Source organism: Corythoichthys intestinalis, chromosome 6 (assembly GCF_030265065.1).
Source record: "Corythoichthys intestinalis isolate RoL2023-P3 chromosome 6, ASM3026506v1, whole genome shotgun sequence".
Classification (NCBI taxonomy): Eukaryota; Metazoa; Chordata; class Actinopteri; order Syngnathiformes; family Syngnathidae; genus Corythoichthys; species Corythoichthys intestinalis.
Genome location: NC_080400.1, coordinates 21,704,343 through 21,716,827, shown reverse-complemented (window position 1 = coordinate 21,716,827; position 12,485 = coordinate 21,704,343). Strand labels below are relative to the sequence as shown.

Sequence of the window (12,485 nt, the reverse complement as noted above, 5' to 3'; positions counted from 1 at the left end):
ATTAACGAGAAAGACACGTCTTGGTGTTTTTCCCATGTTTGTTACAGTAATGTTTTAAAAACATTGACCACAGCAGGGGAATTCAAACATCAAAGTGGTGCAGCTGTTTAATGTATCGGCTCCCATTTCCTATTTCTTGTTTTGAAATCCAGACACAGAGATGTCTAAGATGTCTCTCCCTTCCACGTTCCTCTCATCACCGTCACATACAAAACAGTTAAATTCATTTGTCAGATAATGTGTCAATATTAAATATCAACTTTGACCTTTGGGCTGGCGGGTGCGCTCACCCCAGCTATTGTATCGATTTTTCAGTTCGCCTCCAAGCTCGCCGGGGCCGCGCTCGAGAGTCCATTATGATTTTCCTCGTGAAATACATATCTTGGCCACTGACATCTGACAAACAGCATGTGCGAGTCATCTTATCTACCCGTAATGTGTTTGTCAAAAAAAGAAAAAAAAAAATTAATGGATTGAATGCTTGCTTGTCGTTTCCTGCATCCCAAAACAAAACAATAAGTTCATTGAAGACTACAAATTCCACATAGGTGTGAGCATGACTGAAAAGTTATTTATCGACTGTCCATGTGTCATGTGATTGAACTTGCGACCAGTCCTATGTGTGCCCTGCCCCTTGCCTATCGACTGTAAAAAAAAAAAAAAAACTTAAAAAAAAAAAAAAAAACCTCAACAAACCCATGTGTAGGGATGGGAATTGATACAATTTTTACGATTCCGATTCCATTATCGATATTGCTTAACGATTCGATTCTTTATCGATTTTTCTTATCGATTCTAATTTGGGGAAAAGGAAGAACAAACGTTTTGATTGGCATCGAGTTGGTTTAATCAGACGTCACAACCTTACAAACTCACAACGAGGTCAAAAGAGGCCCAAAGCCTCAATGTTAACTTTGGCAATAAGTGGCAAATACACAAGAATGTGTAACATTTTTCTAATAGAAATAAAAAATATTGGTATATACTGTATTGGCATATAGGTCGTTGTTCTGCCTTTGGCAATATGTGTTAAAGTGTATTATTTACTATTATATCGAAATGCATGCTTTTGAGTTTTTATGGTGCTTTCACGCTCAAGTGGGGGCGCCCTTGCGCTTCCTCACGTGAAGAAGAACGTGCTCACGTGAAGAAGAGCGCGCTTACACGCGAAGAAGTGCAGCTACAACACATCCAAGCGAGTTAGTGAGACAGGGAAACACTGCTACGAGCTTACGTTCTTTGTTAATGTTTGTAAAATATCTACAGAGGCAACGCCGGTATGTATCATCCTTTGTGTTGTTGTTGTGTTTCCACTCGCGATCGGACACTTAAATCCAGTTGTGTAGCTGTTTGAACGATGTGCTAATGCTAGCGAACGCATGCTAACCGTTAGTGTTATTACTGTATTAGCAGCTAATCATCGCTGATTTACATTGATGAAAACCTGTTTGTTATTGGGGACAAAATTGATTTGTTTAATTTCTATTTTTAATTTCACTCTTCAAGTGATGGTGGAATAAAGTCAGCAAATTACACTAACGTCTTCTCCATCGCTATTTGGGAGTTAAGCTAGCTGTATAGCCAGGACTGAGCCTTAGCGTCTCGGTGATGGCAGTACAGTCGTATTGCCTCCTGATGCAGTTATATCCACCTTGCAATGACTACAAGTCGCTTTGTTGTTTTTTTTTCCTCATGAAGTGAAGACACACTTTCGAGCATTTGAACCTACGTGCTGTCATTGTTATGTTTACGGCTGCAATGCTCGTGCTAAACCATCGTAACCTTTCATTTTCACCCTCTTTCCTGGTGAAGTGTAGCCAAACTTTGGAGCGAGTGGTACTTGGCGCCATGCTAGTTTGATGCATCTGGGCAACAAGACACGTAACGTCACGTGATGATGCAATATGCGTCTTTAGGAATCGTTAAAGGGATCGTTAAGGCTTTTTCATTGTGATGTCGAGGCCTCGAAACACGAGGAACCGGTTCGGAATTGGAATCGGATTTCGATTCCCATCCCTACCCATGGGGACATCACCCATAGTGTTCGTTGGCCTCCATTTACTCCCCATTTTCACTGCTCCGGGCGCTCACATTTGAGCTATTTGGGCAGTACGCGATCTCTACGTCTATAGGCAAAATGCTGCGGAAATGGGGCGGAAAATATGACCAAGGTATATGTTTAGGTTGCATTTACCAACATAAAAATGACCCAAATTACACACATTGAAATAAATAAATCTAGTAACTATGAAGATCTGTGGGGCCAATCAGATGAATAGCAGGCCATATTTATGGAAGTAAAAAGTTAACTACACTAGTTCACGATTACAACTGAGCTTCGGGTATTGTCGATTTTTCGAGTAATTGCAAAGTCTCAAGTGAGTCTGAATATGCTTGTGGCAATAGCCCCGCCTCCTCATTGCATTTTTTTAAAGTGAGGTTATGACTTAAAGATTGTGGTACAAAAGAATTTACCTCTCGGACAGATGTCATAAAGCATTTATGTCGCTATAACTCAAAATTTTAAGTTTGTACATGGGTTTAAAGTGTGTACGACAGGATTAAAAAAAAGTCTTAAAAAGCATTATTGTGTGAATTAGAATCATATTTTGAGACGATTCCATTATATACAACAATTTGGTTAAAGCGCAGATGACGAGAAATTAGTGTTTTAATCTGCCGTCTAGCCACACCTACCATTATAGGGCTCTAACCTCCCCAATAGGTGGATGACGTCAGCGGGAGAATGGTTTCATCTGATTTAATATGCGGCCCATTGAGGGCGAATTATTCATAACGAGGAAAATGCGACGAAGATAGCCGCAAAATGTAATTGTTTCAGTCTCTCTACTCCAATATTTTTAAAGGATATTCTTTTTATCGAAGTATTTTTTCCCAATTGCTAAATAAATGGTATGGTCATGACAAATAACAATCTTGTGCTAAATGGAATATGAAATAATAAAAATGCATTTATTCAGTACGACATGGCAAAATTACTCCATAATGTTCAAAACTGTCGATTTCACCATTACTGTCACACCCCCCAAACACTATATTATGCCGCCGTAGTTAGTCAGGCTTTTGACATTTCCCTGCCCTCGGCTTCCGCGAATGTAAACAAACCACGAGGCGTGACAGATAGCCAACATGCTAACACGAACCGAGTGACATCTCAAAGTCTTATTTTCGCTTTCGAAGCAAAAAATCACCCAAAACCAGCCCACACTGCTGCGGGGTTGTCGATTGTCTTCGCCGATCGGCAACCCCGACGGAGAGCAAGTTAGAGCTCGTTCCCCTGATGCTTCGGACAGGAGAGCTCGCTGCAGAAGCAGCTGGAAAGTACCGCTGGACAAACCAGCCGATTTTGGAGGAACGTGTAGCTGCTACATGATCAACACGAATATGATGAAAAATAATGGTTTACTACACGGCGACCACATAAACAAATAACGGCGTGCAGTTGTTGTGCAGCCAACATTACAGACAGAATGTGTCTTAGGAGAACTTTTCTACATTTCTGTCCATGATCAAACGTAAGTAAATAGTCCTTTATTTAAAGAAAGTTTGTAGTGTTTACTATGCAATCGCTGTATTTGCGGCCATTTTTAACACAAAGTTGCAATTTCTAATGGGGTTGAAAATTTGACAGAACACCAGGCACATGAAGAGGGCAATAAACCGAGTATAGTGCTCTCCCGGCGGGGGGGATATGCGACAAGCCGCCGGTGTCGTCGGCCGAGTCAGTAGTAGGGCTTGTTTTGGTCAATATCCACTGGTGAATGGGAACCTTTTAAAACCCCAGAAAGGCTCACACGCCTCTCCCTGTTGCGGCAAAATTTTTCTGCAGCCATTTGGCTGGCGTGATGCGAAAAATAAATGAATTAATCCACAAAATCAGATGAATCCTTAGTCCTTCTCATAAAACAGTACGGCTGGACAGTGAAGAGGACTCCTTCTACCGTACACGTCACAGCGCCCTCTTTCTCAACTCCAGACTGAAGCCGGAAGTCACTCATTTTCATGGCGCGGGATTGAAAAAACTAAATAAATATAGCAATCGCTTCCACACACATCCAAGCAGTCAATTTCATTCAGGAGCATAAAAATACTGCGGAAAATATGAAAAAAAACATGCTTTTTTCTGTCATAGGCACTTTAAACAAGTACATTTTGATGTGAAATTGGGTACTTTTTGAAGTGAAAAGCGTACCGCACGTAACACGTCACCTTTGCTCATTAATAGTCATGACGTTAGCAACTGTTGCTAGGGGGGTCAAACTTGCGTTTGTCCCTCATTCTAGATTCGTGTAAATAGTGTACGAACGAGATGTTTACTGAGCTGAACCAATTCTGTCCAAAAATGATGTCCCTGGTGCCAAATTCACTGTTAAAGAGATGGCTTGACTAACAAATCTTAATTGTATTAATTCTATTAACACTTACCCCTTACTAAAGTTGTTTCTTTACAACAGAAAAAGGTAACAACAGTGGCAGTCAGATACCATTTTAATTTTTTTCAGGTCATTCATTGTCAGACAGAAACAGCACGGCAAAACGCTATTCTAAAAAGATAAGTAAAAATATCAAAATGGCTTACCTCTTCAGGGCAGGATGTTGCAGGCAATGGATCAGCATTGTCATCTGTAGGACCATGGCCCCTGATAAAACGTTTACTGCATATGGACGTCCGCACAAGTTCATCCATTGTTCACATTTTTTCCTCTGAGTTTTTTTGGCTTCGGGAAACGTATGAAGAAAACATCCTTCATATATGTCTAGAATCGTTTCTACAAGTTCCATAGCAGCAGTGTTTACTCGCCATGTTCTTTTTTGAAAGATTAGCGGCAGAAAACAAGCAGTACTAGCATGGGTTGTATGCGAGCACGCTTCTATGTTCCGGTTTACGATGGTGACGTCATGCAGCCTTGCGGTCTAAAAATAGTGTTCGTGCGGTACGCTATTGCTCTATATTGAAGCCAGATATAGTGAGAATATCTGATACTGATGGGTTTTCTCACACTTGTGGGACCCAATTTTGAAAAACAGGAGGAAGGTCCTTGCTCTTGGCCAAAGTCAGTCATGGTAGGTTCACAACATAAAATCGATGGATTGAATCTTCGTTTTTAAATAGAGAGATAACTTGAAATAGTTTCAATCTTGTGGATCCATGTTAAAATGCTGGTAGTAAATCTCCACATGAAGATGCTGCCTGAGTAGTGACTTCATCAAGCAGTCCGGAGGCTGTAATGACTCTCATTACAAGCTCAAATGCGTAATTGTCACTCACTTGTCCAAATCCGTACATAGTTTAAATCAAACCCCATTTATGTTTAGGTGTGTTATGATTGTTGTGTCTATGCATGTGTGTGAGTGAGAAGCTGAGACAAATATTCATGTATTCATTAAACACCCTCACACCATGACGATGTGTTGTGACACCCATCGTCTTATAAGTAATGGATTGAATTAATTCTCGTTATTAGTTGTGGATATGCGAATGGCGTGTGTGAGTAAACTGCATGTACAAGTGCAGCCTATTCTGTTTGTGATCTGATTTATTCAATAGGAAATACTGGTAGTACCTCAAGATATGAAATTAATTAGTTCCAGAGTGGCTTTCGTATCATGAATTTTTCGGATTATGAATCGCATTTTACATTTAAATCGCCTAATTCGTTCCAAGCACTGCTAAAACACCACATTAAATTGTATTATCTGGGTAAAACCAGAATGAAACAAGAGGCAAACACATTAGAATCATTCAGTACACCTAACCTAAACATGAATGTATATAATGAAGTTGATAATAGAACATAATGCAAAGAAAAAATTACGAAAATGTGTAACCTTTCAAATGAGGCATTGTCTGAACGCAGGCCCGTCGACGGGGGAGTGGGGGTTTGGGGAACTGGGTACGTTGTCCCGGGCCTCAGGACCATAGGGGCCCCTTATAGACCCTTATTTTATTTTACCTTACATTCACATATTTCTTTTTTATTAAAATCATTGTCTGATTAAATATTATGTTCCACTCGATGTATACTTAAAAACTTTAATATATTAAATATTTCAAATATACTGTATATTTTTTCCTTTTTTTTTGCACAACGCCACCACCCCGCCCCCCTCTGTCTTAGCAGAGAATGGTTTGACCCCGCTCTGGCGCACTCAAGGCTACACTACGTACGTGCCCTCAAGCAGGAAATTAAAATCTGTCATTGTTATAAACGCTAAACATGGCGAGTTCTCATAAATCGGGTTCGCAGAAAAGAAATAGAAAAAAGAAAACGAGATGAAGATCATAGAGGTGAAAGAGAAAAAATGATGACGTTTTTAAAAGGGGAACATGAAGCCAGAGAATTAGGGCTAGAGTTGGCTGTGGACAGTGATGTCGGTAAGTGAACAACAGCCGCTAACACTAAACATTTAACATTCGTGATCACTGTGACCAAAGCCTGATTCAAGTCTGTCAGCGGCCGCTTTTAGCCTATTGAGCTGCGGTATGACAAGACATGCTGCATTGAGCCGAGGAGAGAGAAGGTGATGGGAGATCATGGATATATGTTAGTCTGTGGGGAGCAGGTGCACGAGGCTGAACAGACTCTGGTCCGGCGGCTGGATTCATCTTGGGTTTACAACCCATTGTGTATTATACGCATTTCTTGTCTTTGCCAGTGACTGTACCTGGAAGAGAGCAAGCCTTCAGTAAAATGAAAATGATAAAAAACTACCTACATTCCACCATGTCACAGGGCAGGCTTAGCAACCTAGCCATGCTCTCCATTGAGCATGAGCTTGCTCAAAAATTGGATTTTGCTGATGTTATGAATGACTTTGCTGTAAAAAAATCTAGGCACATCACTGTTTGAGGGCTTGATAACCCCAGGGATGTGGAGGGGGCAGGCACAGGATGTGTAGTTATACTGTTATGTTGCTTAGCAAGCAGGCATAACAATCTCAGTTGTATTGTATTGTAGCCTCCATGGGACAATAGATGGAATGTTTTTTTTTTTTTTATTGTGTCACATCACATTGCGGTCTGTTAAATTTAACTGTCCATCCCAAATTAAATAATTGGAAAATTTACATTGTCATTGCTTGCAAAGCGTACTGCGTTTGTTGTCGTGACAAGCCAGTGGCAGAGATGGGGGGCGGCTATAATGGTCTCTTGTCCCCGGGCCGCTGCAAGTCTTTTGACAGCCCTGTCTGAAAGTGATACCAACAAGGGGACTATCGGAGAGCAGGTTCTTCGTACTGAGCAATATGGGAAAGATTCTCACAAATAGGGAAGCAGGATTTTATGGCGCTATCATGTCCTCTGATTGCCTGTCTTTATTTGTAATGCTTTGTAAAGCTAACTACAGGCATGAAAATCTCTCACCTTTCGGCGAAATTCGCCGTTTTGAAGTCAAAAAGGGCGACCTACGTGAATTGCGTAGATCCGAGGAGAAATTCTTTTTTTTTGGGGGGGGGTTATTTAATTATTATTATTATCATCATGTGATTAATTTAGTACTTAAACTGAGCACTTAAGAACACAGTCAGCAAATCCTTCTAGATGCTTCGCTGACGAGAACCAATCATCGGCCCAAGCTGCGTTCCATTATTCCAAACACGCGCACTCCTTACGCGTGTACATGGAGTGCTCGGAGAGCCTTCGGTTGCATTGCAAAGCTGCGAAAACAAAAAGCAGGCCTTATCCACATCGGGGCAGACCAGAGCGCAGCATACACACTTGCCTGTATTTGCCAGCAGATTGAATTTTGTGAGTAATGGTTTCAATCGTTTTCACGTTTTGTGATATAAAAAAGTTACTGCCATTCGTTGCAGCTTGCGTTGAACACTGCCAGAGCTAGCCAAATCTCCCATGAAAAAAATATAGCTCCCGTTAAATTGGCGTCAAGCTTGTGTATTTAGCGGTAATATAAACGAAGAAACACACTGTTGAGTCAAATTAAGCGGCATTCTCTCGGATGGAGGGGGCGCCTCACATCGCTCCCGTCGTCCGCCGGAGACGCGTTATTTTCGGCTTGGATTTGAGCTGACGGCCGGTGTCGGCACAACAGCAGCCCCACGAGTGGTGGGAATGAGTCCTGCTTCTTAAAGCTTTTCAGAAATACAGGGATCCCTCGTTTTTCGCGGTTAATGGGGACCAGAACCCGCCGCAATAAGTGAAAACCGCGAAGTAGCGGCCCAACCCCCCCTCATTTTTTTGTGCGTGTTCAATGCATTTATTCAGATTCTACATTGGAAAAAAGATACATATATATAAGACATGTTTTTTCACTTTTTTCAACAAAGTATCATTTATAAATGGTTTTCAAGCACTTCAAAAAGTAAAAATTATGATAAGTTTTAAACATGTTACTGCCCCACCGAATTATTTTTAAACAAGAATAAAGTAGTTAGAAAATGCTTGGCTTTATTAAAAGCTTCACAGTGAGTCTACTCAAACCCTCTCAGGCTTTGGTAAACGGTGATTGGCACATGTGCAAAGTTTTTCTTTTTATATATATTTTTTTGTTTGAAGCAACTTATTTGATTGAAAAATAAAGACACAAATGTCCTAGCCAAAATGTGGCCCAAATGCAAAACATTAAATGGAAAAATTTGTTTCAATCAAGAAAAATAGTTTTCAAATGCTTTTTTTGTCTCAAATTTATTATTGCAATCAAAAACATTTTTTTTTATTGAAGCTACTTTTTGGGATTAAAAGTATATACTGTATTTTGATTGAAGCAACTTTGTTTTTGATAGAAGTAACTTTGTTTTTTGATTGAATAATAAAAACACAAATCTAACTATTGTTATTGAGTGAGAAAGAAATTAAGAAAGCTTTAAAACTAAAAGCCACCGGGGAGTCTGTTTGTTTTTTTAAATATTTATATTTCATTACATAGACATGCGTCGTAGGGAAGGGAGATTGAGGGATAAAAAAAGGAGTTAGATGAGGCTGCTAAAGGCAGTGGATACCTCATCAGCTGGGTGAATAGCAGACCTGGTAAGAACAAGTTTGCAAGGATTGTCGGGTATTAAATCCAATTATAAACACAATTACAATGTTATTTTTCTATAAGATTTTTATGTCATTGCTTTATTAATCATTAGGTGCTAGAGTTGTTAAGTATGGATAATAATGAAATAATAGTTTTAAGAAAACTGTGCTGTTGGTGGCTCAGTGACCGTCTGATGTGGTTTGTTCTCAGATGAACAAGTTGAGGAAGGAAGTTTTGATGCAGAGGTTGAAGGAAGAAAAGAGGCAGACTGACTGAGTCACAGCCAGAAAGTGTTGATGACAGTTTTGATTTCTATTCACTGTTGCCCCCTCCCAATTAAAGTATGTCACAGTCGCAGCCAATTATTATCTAAAGCTGGTTAAAATTGAAGTTATTTTGTTTTAAGGTGTATTAAATACTTGTTCATGTGCCCCTTTTGATCTACGAGCACCAACCCCTCCACCGGTCTCTGCATGGCCCTGCTGAAACACAGTGTGGGTTGACAGAGCTCAATATTTTGTTGGGGTGTACAATACAGTGTGCTGGAATATATTTCCTCCACACCCTTCTCACCTTTTTAACCCCTGACCCATTTTCATGCCTGTAACTAGTTTGTTAGGTTCCAGCTCGTTCTACAGACGTTATCACATGACTACTCGAGCTCGTAGCAAATGCGGAGTGCAAAAAGACTAGCAAAAGGATCGCTTGTAAGTTATAGTCTTCTTTTGTTTCATATACATGAGCATTGTGTCTTACATTGTGGGGTGTATGTGTCGTTTTGTTTACATTTACAGACAAACATGGTTACATTGCATTGCTGCAAGCGGGAATTACAGTGTCCTTCATAATCATTGGCACCCCTGGTTAAGATATGTTTTTTAGCTCCTAATATTTTTTTTAATTCAAATAATATGGGACCTTAATGGGGAAAAAAGAGAAAAATCCTACCTTCAGTACAAGTGCATTTATTGTGTGGGGAAAGAAATCCCACATTAAGAAAGGGCACTGTATCTATTTCAGTACGTATAATCCTTCGTATGCTGATTAATTTTTGGTAATATGAGGCGAAAAAGCTTTGAAAAACTTATTGTAAGAATTTTTCGGGTACCGAAGCTTTCGTATCTCAAGATTGCACTGTAATTCAGTTACATTTTTGCAGTTTTAGTTGTTTTTCGCAGTGTTTTCCTTATCTGTGTTTAAATATCTGTAGTATATGGGGTTGAACCACTCAGTTGAAATTCTTGAGTTGACTTCCACCATAAAGCACTTCATTCTGCTGTATCTCAAAAAACTGTAGTCAAAGTACCACTGTTTCAATATGTCATTGCGAACAACTTTTGCACATTTTCCACTAAGCTTGTAGAGAAATTTAGAAAATTCGAGATGTTTGTTGTTGCAGGGACCGCCAGAAGTATTTGTAAGGGACTTCACCAACAATCAAGTGCTTATTTTGAACACACCACCCAAATTGTAGCACATATGGAAGATTGACAGATGGAGAGATGGGTGTGTGCAGGGGAGGACGGATGGATGTGACAGCGAGGGATGAATATTGACTGATCGGTGGAAAGATTGACAGCCAAACAATAATGGCACTGTTCATACTTTTTTCTATCTTTCCAATTGCAAACTTTCCTTTTTGGTGATTCCTCCCACGCTTGTAAAAGCTGCACTTCGTGAATGATATAGTGTGTGATACGAACAGTCCTGACGTGTTTATATGCAGGAGTCATTTACTGGAAGCCCTTTCCTGTCTTTGTGCATGATTGGGCAAACCGCAGCAACAATGGTCTGTGATCCACGAAAACTGGATGAAACCTAATCCCATTTTGTCTCCCTAATGAAATTCCATTGCAGCCAGTTTGTGTTCATATTTGTGATTATTTTACAATGCATTATTCCCAGTGTAATTTACTCTCATCTTGTTAGCATTTATTTGCCTTCCTCGGGGGGCCGTAACGTGCCCTTGGCGGCGCACAAAATATCTCCCTTAAAGATTGAAATAACATCCCATGTGTCACATTACGAGTCAGGGTGCGTTACGCAGACAAATCACATGCAATCAAGTCTGCTCCCTCCATGCGGAACCCGTATGACCAGAGCCAGGTGACCTCCTCTCATGTATTTTTGTTTTGTTTTTTTCCCAGAGGGAACTTCTCTGGAGGAGCAAGTGCGCAGGATAAAGGACATCGAGGCCATCGAGAGCGACTCCTTTGTTCCACAGGCTTTCAAATCATCCCGGGACAACGTCAAGGTGCAGTGCGGCAATTTTTGCTCTTTAAATCAATTGTCCCTCCCACGAGGAACGAATCAAACGTCACCCATTCAGACAAACTGGTACGTTCTGTATCTGTCACCCCCTCAGATAGAGACCAAACACACAAGTCATTATTGAAATGTTACCCCAATTTGATTTGTTTGAGCTTTTTTTTTTTTTTTTGAGAAGACAGACAACATGTAACACAGGTCTTCTGTCCACTACACAGATTATGGCCAAGGTCGAAACATACATTGATGTTTACCTCCAACTGGGAGGCTTTTGTCGTTGCCAATGTTAACTGTCTTGTTTTTTTCCTTAGCATTTTTAAAAATGTATACCGTAATTTTCCGAATATAATGCGCACTTTTTTTCCCCAAAAATCAACTTGTAAAATCATGGTGCACATTATACACGGGTACAGGGATGGAGACAGAAATATATATATTATATACTATATATATAAAGACAGTTTTTTTTTTTTATTGACACGGCCATGTTGTGTTGAAGAAAACGTATGCGACGATCCGTTGCCGACCATTACGGTACATGACGTCCCCATTTTGTTTCGGTAATACTTCACTCTGATTGGTCGAATGATTTCGTCTGTGTTAAATTCTGCTTTTTTCACTTTTCATAAAGCAAAGAATTTAGTTTCTTGAACTCATTTGAGTCAACGTTTAATGCAACTCGGCAACTCGGACCATAACAAACGTAACAACACAGACTTCCTGTGTCCGTCAACTATATCTGTCCCTCGGGAACTCACACTCAAATAACAATAGTTCCTCTTGTTAAAGTTTACAGCGATGCACTCTTTCCGATTTCCGACTTCAGTCCTCACATTTATTAATCCGTATCAATCCATGGAAGAAACATTTATACATCATGATGAAATGAGCAAGTTATACAGAAGCCTTTAAAATGGTAAATGGTGTTTCACTTATATAGCGCTTTTCCACCTTTCAAGGCACTCAAAGCGCTTTACACTATCTCACCATCCACCTACTGGGGAAGAAAATTCACATCTGTTTTGTTTTCTCCTGGATTCTGGTAAGTTGGAGAAGTTGTCAGATCATAATATTACTGTAGATAATATCAGTTTACGGTAATGTTTTAAACTACCAATGTGCTATGCTTATGCTGTGTTTCACCAGTCAGTAAAATGACATTTCTCTATCTCTACACGAACTCTATTTTCTTGTATTCTTCTATTTATTGGTGCTAAA

The 12,485-nt window shown here is 39.9% G+C and overlaps 1 protein-coding gene across 2 annotated transcripts in view; it reads left to right on the top strand.

Annotated features, from left to right (window-relative positions):
• The window catches only part of rsrc1 (arginine/serine-rich coiled-coil 1), a 318,330-nt gene that overhangs the window by 292,293 nt on the left and 13,552 nt on the right, over positions 1 to 12,485 (top strand). For both annotated transcript variants that reach the window (XM_057838118.1, XM_057838119.1), the window contains exon 8: positions 11,147 to 11,253. In XM_057838118.1, the coding sequence (XP_057694101.1) occupies positions 11,147 to 11,253 (107 nt within the window). The remainder of the gene's footprint in view (positions 1 to 11,146; positions 11,254 to 12,485) is intronic.